Genomic DNA, 20,329 nt, shown 5'->3' on the forward strand with positions numbered 1-20,329 from the left:
AAAATAATACCTACTCAACTGTCCACAGAATAATTAGAATTAAATAAATAGTGACTGCAAAAAGGTTTTTTTTTTAATTCCTCACATTGATAAATGTGCAGGTGGGAGGGACAAAGGCTTTTGTGTGTAGTTCTGAATTGGAAAAAAAACTATAATAAAATGTCTTCTTCTGCACAACTGAAAGTGCCTGACTTTTGTTTGAGTAAGAGATTATTAATATTCTCTCTAATATCTAGTCCACTAATCTTTCCAGTAAGCATTATTAGTATGCCATAATTAGTATGACAAGTGATACCCAATCTGTCTTAGTGCCGTTAGCACTGTAGGAAAGAACATGAGGCTTATCAAGTAAAGCCCAGGAAATCTCCAACTGTATGCATTCAGGTCATAAACAACAGGAGAAAGTGCATCCATTGTGGTTTGTTTCATGCCAGATCAATGCCATTTTTCAGCTGGGATAGCAACATAATTTAGGTTTTTGGCAGGACACTAGGATGTCTTCGTGTAGTCATATTTCATAATTTATATTGGATTGCATCTGAATGATCAAATACCAGTTCCCTGCAGAAAATGTGTAGCTGGGTACACCTGTTCTCTCTTGGTAAGGCTGCTGTTCGTTCATATAGTGTTTCCTCCATCTGAAGTACAGCAGGAAGCTAAAATGGCATTGAAGAGAGTCAGGTCTCATTTCAGCCTGGTCTAGCACAGAGTTAGAATTCATTTAAACTGATTTCCCATCCTGAGAGGGACTCTGACTCCTTGAACTATTGGGACTCAGCCCTGGAACTGTGCTATAATTCTAATTGTGGTCAAGTGTTCAATTAACGGATGAATCATTCGGCCCCTAAATTCCTCAATTGTTTTTCTCTAGCATTTCTTCACAGTCATATTATTAGAATAAGACTAGATCCGAGTTTACTCATATAGGAAACTTGAGGTTTAAAGTTTTTTTAAAGACAAGAAGGAAGTGAAGTTCTGCCTTGGATGCTAGTTTGGACAAGAGCTTTCTTAGGAGCCATATACCTAGTGCCAAGAAGATCTGGAAACTTCCTATCCTGATCTGCACCTGAATAATCCATATTACTTTAACTTTATAGAATCTGGTGCTCAGAAAATAGCTCAATGCCATTTGGTGAATATTGAAGGCTGTTTAACTTCAGTCTTTATAAGCAGATTGTCAACATGACCATGAATAACTGCACTTTTGTTTCCCAGGCTTCACATATTTCTACAAAGGAAAGGAGTATTGGAAATTCAATAACCAGATGCTTAGGGTGGAACCTGGATATCCCAGATCCATCCTCAAGGATTTTATGGGTTGTGATGGACCAACAGACCGGGACAAAGACCGACACAGCCCTCAAGATGACGTGGACATTGTCATCAAACTGGACAACACAGCCAGCACTGTGAAAGCCATAGCCATTGTCATTCCCTGCATCCTGGCCTTGTGCCTCCTTGTCTTGGTTTACACTGTATTCCAGTTCAAGAGGAAAGGAACACCCCGTCACATACTGTACTGCAAACGCTCTATGCAAGAGTGGGTGTGATGTAGGGGGTTTTTGGTCTCCCAGGAGTTTGTAGTAACTTGAGATTCAACATAAGAGCTGTTGTGTGGTTTCCTAGCTAGGAGCAGGAATCTGTCAGCCTGAATCAGAGCTGATCTTTAAAACCCAGGGGGTTGCCTGTCCTGCACATGAGTGGGGATTCACTCTACTGGGAATCTTCCATGATAGACAGAATCTGCCGTTTTTTCAGTCCTTTGTCTTTCTTTGTCATTTGGTTCCAGACCTTTCCTCTGCACGCTCAATACCCAATAAACTATCAGGATTAACTAATGAAGAGGAAAAAAGAAAAGAAAAATCCAGTGTTTCTACAGTTTTTCCCCTAAAGCCTGTTCCCCTTTGAAAATAATTTTGCTGAAAGTAAACGTTTTGTTTTGTTTTTTTTTAATTAAAAACAACACAACAACCCACATTGAACTTTCAGGAAAGTGTGAAGACCCAAACAGCTTTGTCTCCAAAGAGGACTGCTTTCTGTCTGCTATGGATATAGTTGTATACTCCTACACACGATTTTTGTCAAGTGGGAGACCAGGATGACATGCAGGACTTCAGACTGTTCGGACAGCCATTTTCCAACAAACAAGGGGCCAAAATATCTGCAATATTGTAACAGCCTTAATGATACATTCATTTTGTGTTTTATACAGCTGTTCTGAGCTACGTCCTCAATGTTTTAACACATTTATATTCATTACTATATTTCAAACGGAACCTTTTTATTGTTTCTTTCTTTTGTTCATTTTCCTGCATCATTTTTTTCCCAAGCTGTACCAGTCCAACTGCCCCAGGCCTTTCATAGGTCTGTCAGGAATACTCATTCCAAAGCATAGTGAAAAAAGCATGCCTCTGAAGTGGATTGCAATGAACTAAAGTGACAGTCATGTTATAGAGAAAATTGACACTAGCATTATATTGGTGAACCCTTTGAGAACTATAGGATTAGCTTTTAGAGTCTGAAGGATGCTAATCTTGGTTGCCATGGAAGTATAGAACTGCAGAAGCGGTATGTGGAAATACAGGTTAATGAAATTCAGGTTTTTAAAACAGATATCCTATAAGTGTAAGTAAGGGCTTTTAATTACTTGCATTATTGATAAAAATCATTTATAACAAATGAACAGAAACAAAAATATATTTGCCAGCTACTTTCTGGTAAAATAAATACTTATTTTAATAACTTGTAGCACTCACATAGGATTTTTTGAACTGGCTATAGTTTTACTGCTTAGCCTTTTATCTTAGACCTATTGAATTTCTGTTTTAAACTATGTTGCATGATAATTCAATTTGCCTTGGTAAATGAATACATGAAGATAGTGTTCGAAAGGAAAGTTAAAATGATGACTCTGATGTTGCATGAATATCGGGTGAATTACCTATTGCATGTTTAACATAGTTCTCAAAGGGTTAGTCAGATCTCTGGCATTTAGCTCTACATTAAATCACTGACAGAGCCAAGGGACCACCAAAGCATTTTGTCATTGTGTGTAATTTGTGCTAACAGCAGTATTGTCATTTTCATGTGACCTGCAGAGCAGGTTTGTATCAATATTTTTTTCCTAGAGAAAAGTCAGTAACTGACAGACCTCTTTATTGATTTTAGGAGCTGCTTCTTGCAGTGATAGGCTTTACAGTCATTGGGCTGTGAACTTATTAGAGATGGTCAGAATGAATGCACCCCATGAGTCAGACACCTGGCTTTGTATGAAAGCCAGGATTTGAGGGGAGTCGCTTTTGAAATAATGAACAGCTTGCCTTGAATTTGATTATTGATCTGTTGACTGTCATTACCAAGTTAAACATTGTCTTCTGTGAAAAGCTTCACTGTCTGAATTTCCTTAAATTGCACTGTCCTATGTCTTTGCTCTTTGACCTTTAACTTGCAAACTGGCACAAACTGAAGATAATCTGGTGTTGCTAATCAGTTTGGATTAGTTTTTGTTTTTAAATGGCCTGATATTAATTATCCAAGATTACAGAAAAGCATTGAAGTGTTTTCTTAGGAAAGCAGTGACAGCAACAAAAATTTTTATGGTAGATCTGTAGATGGGCATTTTGCTATGTATACATGCACACTCTAAAAATGAACTACAGTAGAAGTGAATTTTTATTTAACTTGAATACAATTTTCAATATAAAATTAGTAATTTCTACAAATAACTAATTATTAGTGACCAAGTTATAAGAAAAGTACTTAAATACTTGAAACAGCCAGCATTGGCTTTTACATAAAATAAGATTTTTATACTAGATTCAACAGATTTCTTACTTATTTCCTAATATACATTACTTGATCATTTTTAGAGAGTGTAGGTATATATATACATATAAATATATTATCATTATGATTATTTTGGTAATGGATCGCTTGACTGCCTTGAATTTATATTTGTATTGAGCCTAGCATGAAAAATTAGTATGCTTTTTTGTTCAATTACATGATTTGAAGACTTATTTTATGATCATGTGTGGCATGCTATAAAACATCGCAAACTGTTATTTCTTAGAACACAAACAGAAATATATATACGTACGGCTAACAAAAAAGAACAGTTAGAAAAAAGGTATAGTTTTACAGCAAATATGCAATGCAGATGGCATTTTGGAGATGTTTTGTAGAGGTACTGTATGCTGTATGTTATAAGTGCACCAGTATCAGCCCATAGCATTTCTTCAGTAGATTCATTTCAGCTGTTGCTGAAAATGTAAAGAGTGCATTCACAACTACAGAGCATAGGATAATATTTACTACGCATCAGCTCATTTAGGGAATTCAAAATATTATGCCTGCTTGTCATTTTTTTTAATCCACGGGGTGACTTTTGTTGTCCACAAACAATTGTAAATTATGTTCTGCAACAGATAGATCAAAAGGACTCATGTTTTTGTTCTGATTTTGTCCCTTGGATAGTTGGTGGAAACCACGACAAAATTATTTAACCTGCAGTTGATTTTCCTCTGCAACAAGAGAACCAGACAATTTGATATTATCCTTAAAACAGAACAGCATCTCATCTGTTTTCTTGCTCACTTAACTATTTCACTTCATTTTCAAAGTCTCTCTCATGGCATCTTTGACTTTTTGTGCAACTATTTCCCTGAGAATAATGAAGTGCTCAGCATGTTGACTGTTGTTCATTGATAAGGTAACAAAAAATGTTTGTATTTGGAGAATTTAACTTACAGTAATTTCGCTGGAAGGTAAGTGTGATAATCTAGTGCTTGATATATGGTACATCATAGATACATGAATGCATAATAACTTGATTCTTAATCTATTTTCTTTTAGGTAAAAGTACACATATATATTATATACAGAGAGAGGAAGAATAAAAAGAGTGTTGTATGACATGTTTATGCCGTGCAGGTTAAGTTTGTATCAGCATTTCTATTATTATACATTTCTATTTTCAATAGGTTATAACAGCCATTAAAATTTGCTTCAGGCTGAAAGATCTAGGAGTGGTTTATGTTCAGTCTAATTTCAAAAATGTATATTTGGTTGCTTTTAAATTATAGGAGTTTAAAATAAATGAGGTATTTTCCCAGGTTTAGTTTTGAACTCATATACATCAAAAACACCTTATGATTTAAGAAAATGAAATTTGATAAACAGTTATTCCACAGTAGAATCTAATAATTGTTGGTGTCAACAAAGAATAGAATAAAACAGATGAACTATGTTTTGAATGTTTGGTTTCTGCTCATGTGCAGTAACTTTTTTCCTAATGTTTTTAATAATCCCATATTAGTATTGTCGCAATCTACACTGTGAATATATACAATACTAAATGTGGATTTCATCAGTCTATTAAAGTCTGGCAAGCTGATTATACAGGTTTAGTGTAAGTCAAGAATAACAAGAAGCTATTTCCTATAGACAGAAAAACATTTAAATTAAATTGTATCAGAAAATAAATTTAGCAGAATATGTATTTGTATATTTACTTGGTAGGTTGAAATGGAGAGACTCAGATGGCTCCAAATGAGCCCTGTCAAATCCCCTGAATAAATATAATACACATTTTGTAACATCCTAGAAATGATTTTTCTTTTTCTTTTCTTTTTTTGGGTTGAGTTGGGGAGTAGGTTAAAAAAAAGGTTAAGATTGTGAAACATTGATGAAAACCAGGAAATTTCAAAATGGAGGACCAAACTTCCCTTGTCCCACAGCAGTGTGTGTGTGCATCCCCTCTGCCACCCGCCCATCCCAGAACCCCTGATTTTATAATATTGTGGGTTAAGAATAGAGTGTAAGACTTAACTCTGAATTCCTTGGCTTTTGTTGGCTTATGATGTTAGTTAAATGCAGTCCTGATGTTAGTTAAATGCAGCTTTTGGTATTTAGTTAAATATATGGAATCAAATTCTGGCTTGTTGGTAGGAAAAAGTGCATAGAGCAGAAAAATAGGTGTGCCTATAAACAGTGGAACATTACACTCTCATTCTAGCTTTTCACATTTGTATTATTAGTGGGGGAATGGCTTGAAAAGACACATAATCAAATAATGAAGATCAAACAGTGCATGTTCCATTCATTATGTATTAAAGCAAGTAGGGACCTAAACCACCACACACATAGAGGCACAAGTTGGAACCATGCAAAGAGGAACAGACTGAAACAAGGAAACAGCTCAGGGTTCTTGTTTTGTTTTGGGTCCTATATCCCATTCAAAGTCAGGCTTGACCTATCTGCTAGTGGCTCCAGAGGTGGAGGAAGCTATGCACAGCCAGAACCGCCTCAGTCATACAGGCAGTAGGAGAGGGGAAGGAGACAAGTCTGGGATCAGTATCTGCCTTTTATCTGTGTTTGTGGCCCTGTCTACCTTTTGGCTGCTGTGCTTCCAGCCCCTTGAATGAATTATTTCAGCAGAACAATCACCATAGAATGGCACCTTCATCAGTGGAAGGTGCAAATGACCACCTGTCTAGTTGGGTGTTGAACTGTGCTGTAAAGCAAATAGTCCCTATGTGTGTACTAAAGAAATGATAGAGCACAGATAGTGTAGTGATAAAAGCATGACTGACACCTCACTGTTGTAACACTCAACACACTCTATTCGTTCATAGCGTTCTGATTGTGGGATCAAAATAGTGGTTATGTTATTTTGAGGTGAGGCTGATTACATGGAGCCATGTCAGGGGCAAAAACACAGCCAAAGTACATCATATATACATAAAAGTAACCATCTCTGTATGTCCATGAAAGTCATCACAGTATCCCTCAATGTTCTCATGACAAAATACCTTGGCAGTACATGATCATGTTCCTATTTCTCTAATCCACTTTTGTGCTTTGCCTACCAGCTGGCACAAAGCAACTGAGCTCATATAACAGTCATAATCAGCTTATCACCATCATAGACTTCAATGGCTGACCCCATGCAACAGCTGACCCTGGGGCCATCTAGTATCATACAATATAGATTCCATATGGCACAATGTTATTTTATAGATGAATATGTAGAAGGAATAGCTCACTAATAAATAGGGTTCCAGATGTTTGAGTAACATTAATACATGATCATTGCAAGTAAATATTGGCACTACCTTAGAACATTGTTCCAAAGTATTGATTAACACTATGCTAACCATGGATACATGATATAAAATTCTTGTTTTCCTAACGCAGAGAAGCTGTAGCATATCAGTCACCAATTGTCTTCATTTCATCAATGTTTATGTGTGCATTCACAGATGCTATGTATACTTATATCTCATCCCATAGTATATGAGATGAGTATATGACATATACAGTGTGTAGACATGGTTGTAGACACCATTGTACACTGCTGTAATGTGTAGACAGACAAGGGAATGCTACAGAATAATGAAACCTGTGCAAGTGATAGCTGCAGAAACAAGGATGACATCCTAAAGAAAAAGCTATCCACCGTTCTCTATGTATGTTCTATAGTGTGAATTGCCACCACAGCAAAAACCCATACATGATTAAGTGTTACACAATGTAGCCATTATTGTTGATATACATCAGCCTTGCAGTCAGGCAGCATGAATTCATAAACCTATGGAGAATGACAGCATTCACAAACTATTATCATGGTGAGTGATCCATATTAACTGTAAAGCCCTGATTAGTCAACAATGACCCTAAACCCATTGAACCACATGTCCCTATCAAACCACATACCACCTCTTTCATAATTGCTGCCCCATTCAATCACCAGCAGTGGCACATGGTCGCACACCAGCCAGTCTCTGTTTTTTCCCATATTCAGGGACAAACCTGAATTCACAATCTTAGTCACCTAGTCACCTCTTGCTGTTACAATAGTGCACAGTGATAAGTTGCCATATTTCATCATGTGATACTAGTGCAGAAATAGTGATCATGCTGAATCCATGACATCCCTCAAATGGTATGTTCATCAACATCCTTCCTCACATGTGGTTTACACAATACAGTTGTCAGTTATGGTTCCCTTTTGTTTCAACATGATGCCGAGGTTAGATAGTCACATCACAATTCTATACACAACTGGTCATTGACCCTCACCAGCATAAACCCACATTTATCAGTGACTTGGATGAAGCACTTCATCTTTCACTCAGCAGGCAAAGCATAATATATACCTGCAAATTAGTACCATTCCCGTAATGGTTAAGCACTTGCAAGCATTGGGGTGTGAAGTCATATAATAATTTTCTGCTTGCATTATCATTCCAGTGTGCTCGCATAATGCAGCTCTTGTCCTGATGAGACACATTTGCCTACACTCCCATAAACCACGAGTTTGTATCCATGTGATGAACTGACAGTCACCCTAAAAACATACATATGTGCATGTCAAGCTAATTACTGTGCTATATGAACAAATTATGAATCCACTACTGCCATTACTATGCTCAGGTATGAGCTGTGGTAGCATAGTCAGCAATATAAAGTGATTGCTGATAGTGCTCTTGAGTTTTCCAGTGTGCACCATTACATGATATTTGGGCATATCCCAGCAAGCAGTATTATAGGACTGCATATCCTGACTAATAACTAGACAATCCCAAATCTATGCATGTGATGAATCTGAATGCAAACGGTTATGCTCAGCATATGTGCTCTTCTTGGATACTGGCATAATAACAGTGGATGCTCTTCTCGATTACATATTGGCGCCACCAATAGATTTGATTCCCTTTTTGTCAGATGTCTGGAGGTATACATGGATAAATGCTTTCAGAGGAAGAATCTCTCGATGAGATACATTCAGTAGGCATTGCCAACAGCTGGTAGTGCTGCTGTGTTACCATGATCATCTGCCGTTTTAACTGATCTTGTCAAACTCTGCTATTCACTGCTATGTGTGATACAGATTCTGGTTTTTGTCAACATACCTGCCAGCTTACTACTGTATGCAGGTAAACAATTGCTACCAAATTATGACTTGGCCATGTGCCAAAAGCTAGATGATACCCCTAGTATAACTCTACATGGCCATGTCCTGTCAGAGTTCATTGCTTGTCAATATCCATGGTGATCTGAAATATCAGACGGATATGAAGTTATACCCATGCAACCATCATCCTCATGTTGAGCATGCATGTTTAGTTAGGAAAGGAATCCAGTACTCAACAAGCCTGCAATGGTGTCAATCAGTTATACATCATTTACATTCATTCTTCACCTTTTCCTCTATATAATACATTTGATAAAACATCTTCTATTAACTAAGTGTCTAGTACCTATTTACTACAATCTTTAATGCACAGTTCCAATGCCATGAGGCTATCTCCTCTCAATTCACCATTTAAACATCTGAGTCGTAATGTAACTCAGTATTTCTGTTTTACTATGTAAGGATGAAAACCATTGCACTGATTATATCTGTGTCCGTGGTCCTTCTTTACATTGTCCAAAATATATGGGCTCTCACCTTCTTTGTATATGTTGGCTTTGCCAGAGGCATTCCTTGGCTCACAGTGAGGACAAATGCAGTTACCCAGCACCACCCACTTACATCTCTCATAAAGGAAATAATTAAAATTATTCATGAGGAATCCCTTCCACCACTGCCAGTAACCACAGTTGAGTCAACCTCCTGATTAAAGGTTACTAAGAGATATAACAGTATATGTATAGGCACCTGACCACTGTTCATCTCTAGGAGGAGATACCAATAACAAATGAGAACAGGTCAGTCTCTATACCCAAACCTGAAAGCAGTTTCACTGGAATAGAGGAGACCTAGGATTCTAGAAAAAAGAAAAGGAGTACTGGTGGCACCTTAGAGACTAACAAATTTATTAGAGCATAAGCTTTTGTGAGCTACAGCTCACTTCATCGGATGCATTGCATCTAATAAATGTGTTAGTCTCTAAGGTGCCACCAGTACTCCTTTTCTTTTTGCGAATACAGACTAACACGGCTGCTACTCTGAAACCTAGGATTCTAGGTGCACCCAGAATTGCCTTCAACCAGTCTCCGTAACCTTACTCCAAAAAGAATAGGCTAGAGAAAATGTGATAGAGAGATAATCAAGGTCAAAGGTTTCTTGTGCAAGGGCCTAGTGATGGCTTGTCTTAGTGACACTGGAACCCTGCCCTCTCAATCAATAAAACCAATTGAAAATCTACCAGAGATAACATAGCATTCATCTTTCCTCATAGATATGGTAAAACCACTCTGAATCCAATCCAATTTGTCACAGTGAAAAGTACTCAACTCTATTTTCAGATGATGGCATCCTAGATTCACTTGCATTTTCTGCCATGTGAACAGCTCCACTGGATAAGACTTCTCAGGTGTTATGATGGAAGAGAAGAAACACTTCTTTGCCTCCATGACAGCCACAGTGTATGATATGTTTCTGTGATACATAGAAGCATGGCTACCATTACTGGATGAATTGCTTGTTTCTCCATGTATGCTGATATAAGCCTCTGATCCATCATTTCTCTTCATTGTGAGTTTCCTACTGAAAAGGGTGGTGCCTAATGTTCTCTGCTTTAGCTAGAATAGCAAGCAGTAACAAATGAACTATGTGGACTGGGAACAGGTGTTAAAATGTTGTTGTCCATGTCTCATTGGTCAATCTGACACAGACACCCACAGTTGCAATCAATCACAAGGAAATCCACCCCTTTTGTGTCTATTGCTGATGTGATGGTGGCTACGATTATTTGAGTCATTCCATGTGCATACTTGAGGCATCTTGTGCACACCTTTCACTAAAATGACGCTAGACAACATCAACATCTTTTACACATTTAATTTTAGTATTTCAATCTTTCTTATCCACAGGGTTGATTTGCTGCATCCTTATATTCACATGGACAGTCAAGCTTTCGGGTATTCAGGCATGATTTTTAAAGTCTCCCTCAACCATTGCCCATTGCTTCTTTCCTAAACTGTGGATAAAAATGTTTGCACAGCCTGCAGTACGCATCACAAACTGCTTGCTCAGATTATCACATCTGGTTTTGTACATCTTTTGTGAATGGTGTTACAGTGGTAGTGTATTATCTTGGTGTCAGCCCATGTGCATTGTCCACACGTGTTCACGCTGTGATGGCTGAGCTGTCCAGGCGGCTGTATTTCAACAATGCTAGCATTGTTCTGCACATACGCCCATCATTTCTATCATGCTACCAATACTTGGCAGCTGCAAATGTTGTGATTAACGTTTTCTCCTTCTAATGTTATTTTTTCTTCTTGAGAGTAGATAATCTACATTTACACTATTGAGGTGTTGGAGTATTTTATTTCTGACACCTCAGCTCATTCACACATATCCACCAGCCTTGTATCATAATTTATTGAGCCAACATTATTAAATAGTGGGACCCTTTCCTAAGCATCGTGTTACTATCTTATTTCCAATCTCCACTAACTCATACCTATTCATAGCACATTTATGCACAGGTCTCTGTAACATATGCTATCATGCACAGGGTTTAAAACCCTGGAAGTGTAACTTATGGCTTTCAGGGAGAGTCACGTATTTGGACATTATAGGTCTGTTGTGTGAGAGAGATGTGCTTGTTCACACAGAAGCCATTGCCGAGTGGTGCGGGGGGGGGATGTCTGCGCCTTGCCAGGTCTGTGGTTAGTGCTGTCAGTTGCTAAAGCATCTGATTCTGGGGCTGTTTTCCCTAGTATGTTGGCAAGCATACACTGCTCAGGGTACGTTGTATTTGATGCTTCGTACAGATCTTGTTTCAACTGTTCTTTCTCCTGAATGCCATGCATCCTGCTTACTCTCCGTGCTTTGTGCCCTAGTAGCCGCAATAACTCAATTGCTGCTTCGGTTCGAGTGATTCTATGTTGGTTCTGATCTCAGTAGCCTTTTCAGATTTCCATCTAAATAGCACTTCTTTCTGCCATTAGCTGTTGTCTATACTTGCTGTAGAAACTGATTTGGTCCCATTATGTTATGAAGTCCATATTACAACTTAGTGGCCCTTTCTATATTGCTGTGTGCTCACTTTACTCCACCTTTGAAATAGAATAAGATGTATGAATGGGGTTTTCATGTGCATACATGGGTTTTGGTGCAATACTTAGGCTTAGACTATGTTAGATGGGTTTTTAGGCATGACATAATCCACATTTGGACAAACCAAAACTCTTTTCAAGCTTTGCACCCTGAACCATACGCTGCACTGGTCATGTGACTTTAGATAGCCCTACAAATAAGCCAGAATAACGATCTCAGCATGTGCTGCACATTTTCCCACCTTATTCTGGTTTTGCTGCATAGCCCCACATGCATTTCATGCCGGAGTTTTGCTCATTATGTTCTGTATTGGCAACAAAATAACTGGAGCATTTTTACTTGCTTTCTCTAACTAAATTTTTTTTCATGATTGTTATTTTATTTTATTCTATTGCTCACACAGCATTCTATACCATAATATTTTTATAACTGACATATGTTATTCTTTCAGGTAGCTTCTACTGACAAACACAGAGTTTGTGTGCAAATGCAAGGTTGACTCAATGGTGCTAAAGTGTATTATGTCTGTCAGATATAATCAGGCAAAATTTTGTGGTGCTTAGACTGATTTTTTCATTGATTTTATTGATCAGTACATTGGACAGTGTTTTATTATACACAAGTTGTTCTTTATTAGTAAATCAAGGCCTCATTGTGCATTGTTAAATAAAATGAGTTAATTACTCTATGTAACAGCTCACCAAGCTATTATCTCTTTAACTCCTTATAACATTGCGTCATTAAAGGTCAAGGGGTCATGATATTAATCTCATTGCTGTAAACCATTAACATAACTGAACATTTTCAACAAAGTACTTATGTTTACAACACTATAACCCTTTGACTGCTGCGGCAACCTTTAACCACAAAAAAAAAAGTTACATGCTAGAATTGTTATGGTTCTTGCCATGGCAATCAAAGAGTTAAGGGCTGTGCAGTGATTTGTTTTATATTTATTAATTTATATTTATTTTTGTTTTCATTTGAGGAGGGGGGTTTGGGTGGGGCAGTTCTTGTCTGCTGTAAGTGTCTTAACCAAGGGAAGGGTTAAAATGGCTTTTTTATACTATTGCATCTTATGTACTTACCATTGTTTCATTGTGTTGTAATTAAAAAAAATCTGTCAATAAATAAGAGAACAGGAAAAAACGTTTCGTAAAGGCATTGTGGTTTTACTCAGTGTGTATAATTACTGCCACTTTCTAAGCTCCTCTTGTGTCAGGAGATATTGAGCCTTCCCCAATTCATACAGCAGAAAGATTTCAGTATTGCACCGGATGAGATGTGTGTGCATTCAAAAACATTCAGTGTGGAAAGCAGGAACATATCAAAAACAAATTAGAAACATGAAGGGCTTTGGTGCTTTTGCAGCATGACAATGCCTGACAATCATAGACAAGCTTTCTTCGGGGCTGGTCCAAGACTCTAAAGCAAACTGCCTCCAGAGCTCTAAACTATCTCAGACCTTTGCATTTGCTAGTATATAGATATAAACATCATAACAAGAAATCCAACTATGACTTTCCACCTGCAGAGAGGGGAAGAGAGAGAGAGAGAGAGAGAGGGAAGAACCATATGTGATGCTAGGCCTGTCGCTCAATACACTACTGGAAGGGACCCAAATGCTGCAGTTATGGATCCAGTATAAGAATTGGACTAGACTAGGCTAGAAGAGAGAGAGGAAAGCTTCACTGGTGGTCTGGGAATAGTCTGACAAGTAAAACATCAAAGTCATAAAAACATAAGAATGGCCATACTGGGTTAGACCAAAGATCCATCCAGCCCAGTATCCTGTCTACCGACAGTTGCCAATACCAGGTGCCCCAGAGGGAGTGAACCTACCAGGTAATGATCTAGTGATCTCTCTCTCTCTCCTGCCATTCATCTCCACCCTCTGACAAACAGAGGCTAGGGACACCATTACTTACCCATCCTGGCTAGTAGCCACTAATGGACTTAGCCTCCATGAATTTATCCAGTTCTCTTTTAAACCCTGTTATAGTCCTAACCTTCACAACCTCCTCAGGCAAGGAGTTCCACAGGTTGACTGTGAGCTGTGTGAAGAAGAACTTCCTTTTATTTGTTTTAAACCTGCTGCCCATTAATTTCATTTGGTGCCCCCTAGTTCTTGTATTATGGGAACAAATAAATAACTTTTCCTTATTCACTTTCTCTACACAACTCATGATTTTATATACCTCTATCATATCCCCCCCTTAGTCTCCTCTTTTCCAAGGTGAAAAGTTCTAGCCTCTTTAATCTCTCCTTATACGGAACCAGTTCCAAACCTCAAATCATTTTAGTTGTCCTTTTCTGAACCTTTTCTAATGCCAGTATATCTTTTTTGAGATGAGGGGACCACACCTGTACGCAGTATTCAAGATGTGGGCATACCATGGATTTATATAAGGGCAATAAGATACTCTCCATCTTATTCTCTATCCCTTTTTTAATGATTCCTAACATCCTGTTTGCTTTTTTGACTGCCACTGCACACTGCATCGACATCTTCAGAGAACTATCAACGATGACTCCAAGATCTTTCTCCTGATTAGTTGTAGCTAAATTAGCCCCCATCATATTGTATGTATAGTTGGGGTTATTTTTTCCAATGTGCATTACTTTACATTTATTCACATTACATTTCATTTGCTATTTTGTTGCCCAATCACTTAGTTTTCTGAGATCTTTTAGAATTTCTTCACAGTCTGCTTTGGTCTTAACTATCTTGAGCAGTTTAGTATCATCTGCAGACTTTGCCACCTCACTGTTTACCCCTTTCTCCAGATCATTTATGAATAAATTGAATAGGCTTGGTCCTAGGACTGACCCTTGGGGAACACCACTAGTTACCCCTCTTCATTCTGAAAATGTACCATTTATTCCTACCCTTTGTTCCCTGTCTTTTAACCAGTTCTCAATCCATGAAAGGATCTTCCCTCTTATCCCATGACAACTTAGTCTGAACAGAATGTTATGGAGATCGTATAAATCAACCCTGAAGTTGCTGGAACTCAAATCTGTTAAAAACAAAATGTCCTTTAGCTAGTTTAGGACACTACCAGAAGAGGAAAACCTTATTAGTTACATGTCTAGTGATCCATAGTTGGCACACTATATCATGCTAAGGTTGCAAAACAGTGTCCAGTTTAATCCCATTTTATATGCTTCTTACTTTCCAAAATAGTCATATTTTAATGATGACATTTGGCAGACTTGAGTATGCCTGCAGGTGGTATGGGATTTTATTTTAATGTTTGGGCAAAATCTCTTTAGATGTACTTGAGTTACAGTAGGGAGAATAAGAGAAATAATTTACCTATTGTGTAAAAAAAAATAATAAAGCCAGGCGTCTTTGAACAGAGCCAACAGAAAAAAAAATTGAGATTGCAAGAACACTTTTCCTCGTTAGGGATGAAAGCCGAGCCTCTTCTTAACTTTACAGAAAAGCATTAAACATAAAGATATTACAAGACTGAAAAAAAAATCACTTCTGAACATGCTCAGTTGGCTTTTGTGAAGAGTTCAGCAAAGCCTAAAGTGACCTTTCCCCCTTTGTGATATCAAAATGCCCATCCTTCCTGGATTGGCCAGGGGATTTGGTTGTTGTTCTTAAGATGTTGCTGGATCAATTTGCCTTTGGGTTATTGTAAGTGGCTCCATAAAAACAGGGTAAAATCCTCCCAACAATACCTTCCTTGAACATGACAGTAGATAATCAGTGATAAAATTAACTATTGTCAAAATTGTTATTTAATGTAGCATCTCTTCGCATTTTTGATGCATCCTACAATATTTTGAAAATACTAAACTTTCTTTTTAAAATCTATGTTTTATTTTGTTACCAATTCTGCCACCATTATTCTGACCCTGCTACTCCTTCCCTGCTATTCTGAGTTACACTCCAAGGTTGTGTCTTGCCTTAATTAAATTGTAAGCTCTTCAGGGTAGAGACTGCATTTGTACAGGCCTAGCATAATGAGACCCCAGGTGCATTTGAGACCTGTGGGTACTACATGTTCAGTCAAAGAAAAAGAAAAACAAATTATTTAACTTGTAAAATAATTAATTTTATTAGCACTTACTTGTAGCTGTCCCAACCTTCAAGTTGCCCTTTGTATATTTAAAAACACATACTTTTAAAAAATACATTAAAGAAATCTTTAGACCAATCTCACAGAACACCTTCTCAAACCAGCATGATCTCCCTCAAAGATTTCATCACTACCATTATCAACTCCACTCAATTTTTCTCCTGTCTGTCCAAGGAAATGCCTGCACACACTGACAGATCATCCAGTGTCCTAATCAAATTGAGGCTATGGTTGGTTTACTGAGGAAGAAACTGGATGATTTTATAGCCTTCAGGTATCAAGCAGTTTGGGTCCAGATCATGCTAAGCTATTAGACAAGAAGTGATCTGGTATTTCATAATTGGCAGCTCACCGCCCAGTGTCTAATTATTATTGTGTATGCTGATGAATGTTAAAAATGTATTTGAGGATGCCAGTCATCTGGGATCCATTATCTCCCCTTTCCATCTCCAAACCTGATTTCAAGTCTTTTGTCCAAGTCCACCAGCCTGTCTCAGTGGGCCTCACTCATGCTGTGAGCTGCTACTGCTGCACAGCCTGATACAGTATATGCCAATAGACTTGTGATGCTCAGTGGCTTTAGTATGAGGTTACATGTCAGTAGGCAAAAGCACTCTCCTACTCTCACTGCTCTCCAGACGATGCCAGGATGTAGCCATCTTGCACTGGCAAAGGACAGTTTGTTTGTTTTTGTTGAAAGCAAATTATTCAGCACCTGCCACTGAAGAAGCAGCCCTCAGCTCCTAGGAGTCTTCAATCTTTTTGTGAACGGAAAGGCAGTCAAGCATCGACATTTAATAATAATAGGGCTTTAGTGTGCATATGGAGCACTGTCCAGTATTACTGGGAAAAGTTGGCCATTCCATGCTGCTTCTGAGCTCTGTATGGACAACTGTGTGTGATTTCTTCAGGAATTGTTTTTTGTTTTGGGTTTTGGGTTTTTTTTTATAAATTAAAGCTTAAGTCCTCCCAATCAGGAAACAGAAACAACACCATGAGATTTAGGTGACCCATCAGACAATGTGAATAATAAATTGTGATAATAAATATTTATAGAACAGTTTTTCAGCAACCCATGGGCTAAAATTTGTTCATACAAACAACTTGCTCTAACAATTACAAACCGTAACTAAATTAATAAAAACCACAACCTGCTCATGAATAATTTCCAAAAAGGCTAAATTTATGGAGTAAATGATTTATTATTAGTTGTTCCTCCAGCTTTATGTAGCATGTAGTTGCACACTGGTGACTTCTCCTCAGGAGAAGCCTAAAACTGGCATGACAGGAACGTTTTGCAGGTTAGATATTAAACGCAATGGCAAAACTGTGTGTGTTCCTGCCTGAGCTATGGCTCATTTAAGTGGGACACATTTTAACAAACACTGTATCCAATTCCAAATTTAAAAACCCATACAAGGCTGCATGCTTTCCCCCAGTTACATTGACTGTACAGTGTGGACAGTAGTGATAATGGGTTTTTGTTAGTAAACAGATCTGACACTGGATAATCCATAACATTGTGACAAATGCTGTAACCTCCCATATGTCTGGAATGCCCTGTAGGTGGTCAGTGCTGCCTGAGAAGCAGGTAGTGGAGTCCAGAAAGGAGGATGGCTGTGGACTGATTCAATGCCTACCCTCCACAGCTCCACCCTGTATGGAGCTTCAGCCAGGAAGTAAAGCTACTTCTGTCCTCAGTGGAAAACCTGAGGCAGGACTACAGAGGGAAAACCCCAAGGAGTGAGGAGGTTTACAGGCTTAGGGAAGTGTAGTTTACCACTCTCCATACAACCTTCTGGATCACAGTGAGACGTACTGGAAAGACTTCTGTTTTCTTAAGTGGGCATTGGGTCAGGCCCAGAGTGTAGACCATTGTAACTTAAGTATCATTATGTTCCTGTCCATGTCTTCTATTTTATTTGGTGTCCAAAATTTTGCTGTTATAAAAGCGGTCAATTACTAGGAGAGAGGAGTGGGTAACCTGTATGGTAAAATAACATCCAAGAAAGAAGAGCACTTCAAGAGCCCATATTTTTCAGAGATGTTTTAAATGAATATTTGGTTGTTGGAAAGTTTCCAACTCAAGGTGGTCGTCTTTACTGCTGCATAGTTCAATATACTGATGTGAAGTTTGGTTTGAAACTTATTCATCCTTTCACGAGTCACTGCGAGAAACACCTCCTAAAGAGCATGCTTAATTGCCAAGCTGTTTGTGTAAAATTACCATAATTAATCACAGTATTGATTATGTTTCTTCTGTTTTCCAACACTCTTCTATTTTAAATGGTCCCCTGAAGAGACATGTAGAGGCAACCTTGTTATCCATGACTTGCTAGTCTATTGTCTCATCACTGATAGAAGAGTCCTTGTGCAGTGTTTAATTCTGCCTGTTGCACTGAGGTCTCTGGGTATTTGACACTTTAGTTTTTGATACAGAACAGGTTGTCCATACAATCACAACAGACACCTGTGCCTGCATGTCCTCTGCTTTTAAATTAGGAAACTGTAGCTTAGTCACACCTGGCATCATCCTTCTACATGTCCTTGCACATAGTCATTTTTATCAGGTTCCCCTTGGGTCATAGATTCAGGTTAGAAGATAAACAGTGTTTTTTCTGTTGGCCTCATTCATTTTATAAGAAATTTCTATATTCACCACCTAGTGGCTTGCTCAACTGGAGGTTGCCTGAATAAGGGGGTTTCTTCTTAAAATACAGCCTTTCAATGAAATATAACTGGGGCTTCAAACTTGGAACCCCCCCCCCCAAATCTGCAGCCCTAGCAGTTTTTCTTTGTAGTGCAACAGTCTACTGTAGTCAGTGAATCCCTGAAGAGCATGGGAGCAAAGGGACAACAGAAGCAGCTACTACACTAGTAGCATTAGAAGATCCTGCTTCATGCCTCATGGTAATTGAGATAAAGGGAATGAGGAATGTCAGGAATACTAGTGGAATGCAGGGGTCAGGTACACCAGAGTGAAAGAGAATAACAGAAAGAGAGAGGAAGGAAGGAAGGAACCTCCACAAACATTTTTCAGTGCTAGGATATCAGTCATCTAGCAGCTTGCCTGAATACACTAGAACACTATGCTAATGCAACTCAGCTGAACACTGGAGTGAAATACTGATCCCACTGAAGTCAATGGCAAAACTCCCACTGACTTTAATGGAGCCAGGATTTCACCCAGAGTCTCCTGTTCAACAGAGACAGGAAATGTTGTGATGTTTCCAGATGCAGCACTTCCTCCCAGTGCAGATGTGCTCTTTTCTCCACTGTTTGTTTGAATCAGTTGCAGTGTCCGTTTGCAGACGTTGTTAATTAGTTGCATTGTTGGGGCTTTAGCAGCTTAAGTAAGGTCATGTTTGTCTTAGGGCCCTCCAAAATCTAGCTGTAAATACGAAAGGACATAGTTATTATTTTAAGTAGGTTATAGTATGTCAACTTTACTTCTACACGCAGATGATGATGATGTCCTGAAAATTATTTGTGCAGTGAAGCTTCTTGTAAATATTACACCGAATTGCGCTCTTAGAAACGGTGCCCTTGGTACTAGCAAACTGATCTCAGTATTCAGATGTCTTCAGCCAATATATATATTGTCTCTGCACCACCTCCATCTTAACCTACACCTACAGCTTAGCTAGGCTCAAATAAAGAAATATAGCTATGCTGCATATCACCAGTCCACTGCAATTGCATGGACACATGAATGAGAATACCGATCTTGTTGTAAAGTAATGGAACATGAAAATGCTACAGCGATAAACATTCTGCAAAAAACGGGGCGGGGTGGGCAAAACATAGAATAGCACTATGTAGAAATAAAGATTTTTAGCTTTGTTTCATAGTTGTAGGAAGATGTTCGGAGAGCAGACCCTGTGGTATGCCTCCCTTGAGTGAGAATTTGTACTCTACGCAATTTTTCCCCAGACAGGCTATTTATTAAATGCAAGTACATCCAGCAGTTAAAGAAGAAGGGGGGGAAATATAATCTAGCCCAATGTTATTGGGAAAGTCAAAAACCGCCTGAGTGTGAGATTGGTCAAATCCTATGCCATGAAAGCAACATTGCCAAATGCCATAATGTCCTAATGGCCTTTGAAAACTCAAACTGGGAATTGTAATCTCATTTAAATGTTAATTAAAAGAATTGAATTTAAGCGGTTCAGAGAGACAAGAAATTGAAAGTTCTAAAGATTAAATTATTCCATTGACC

At 38.3% G+C, this 20,329-nt stretch overlaps 1 protein-coding gene and 1 long non-coding RNA gene across 3 annotated transcripts in view; one reads left to right on the top strand and one right to left on the bottom strand.

Annotated features, from left to right (window-relative positions):
- MMP16 (matrix metallopeptidase 16) overlaps positions 1-3,533 on the top strand; it is a 265,584-nt gene extending 262,051 nt beyond the window's left edge. For both annotated transcript variants that reach the window (XM_038392264.2, XM_038392266.2), the window contains one exon: positions 1,216-3,533. In XM_038392264.2, coding sequence (XP_038248192.1) covers positions 1,216-1,550 — 335 coding nt within the window. In that variant the 3' untranslated portion in view covers positions 1,551-3,533. The remainder of the gene's footprint in view (positions 1-1,215) is intronic.
- Positions 3,534-5,642: 2,109 nt separating this feature from the next.
- Positions 5,643-13,271, bottom strand: LOC122458637. The gene is made up of 2 exons (XR_006278733.1): positions 9,962-13,271; positions 5,643-9,765 (listed from the first exon to the last, which is right to left on the bottom strand). It is a non-coding gene; the product is annotated as an uncharacterized LOC122458637 (long non-coding RNA).
- Between the last annotated feature and the right edge of the window lie 7,058 nt (positions 13,272-20,329).

Source organism: Dermochelys coriacea, chromosome 2 (assembly GCF_009764565.3).
Source record: "Dermochelys coriacea isolate rDerCor1 chromosome 2, rDerCor1.pri.v4, whole genome shotgun sequence".
In the NCBI taxonomy this organism is placed as follows: Eukaryota; Metazoa; Chordata; order Testudines; family Dermochelyidae; genus Dermochelys; species Dermochelys coriacea.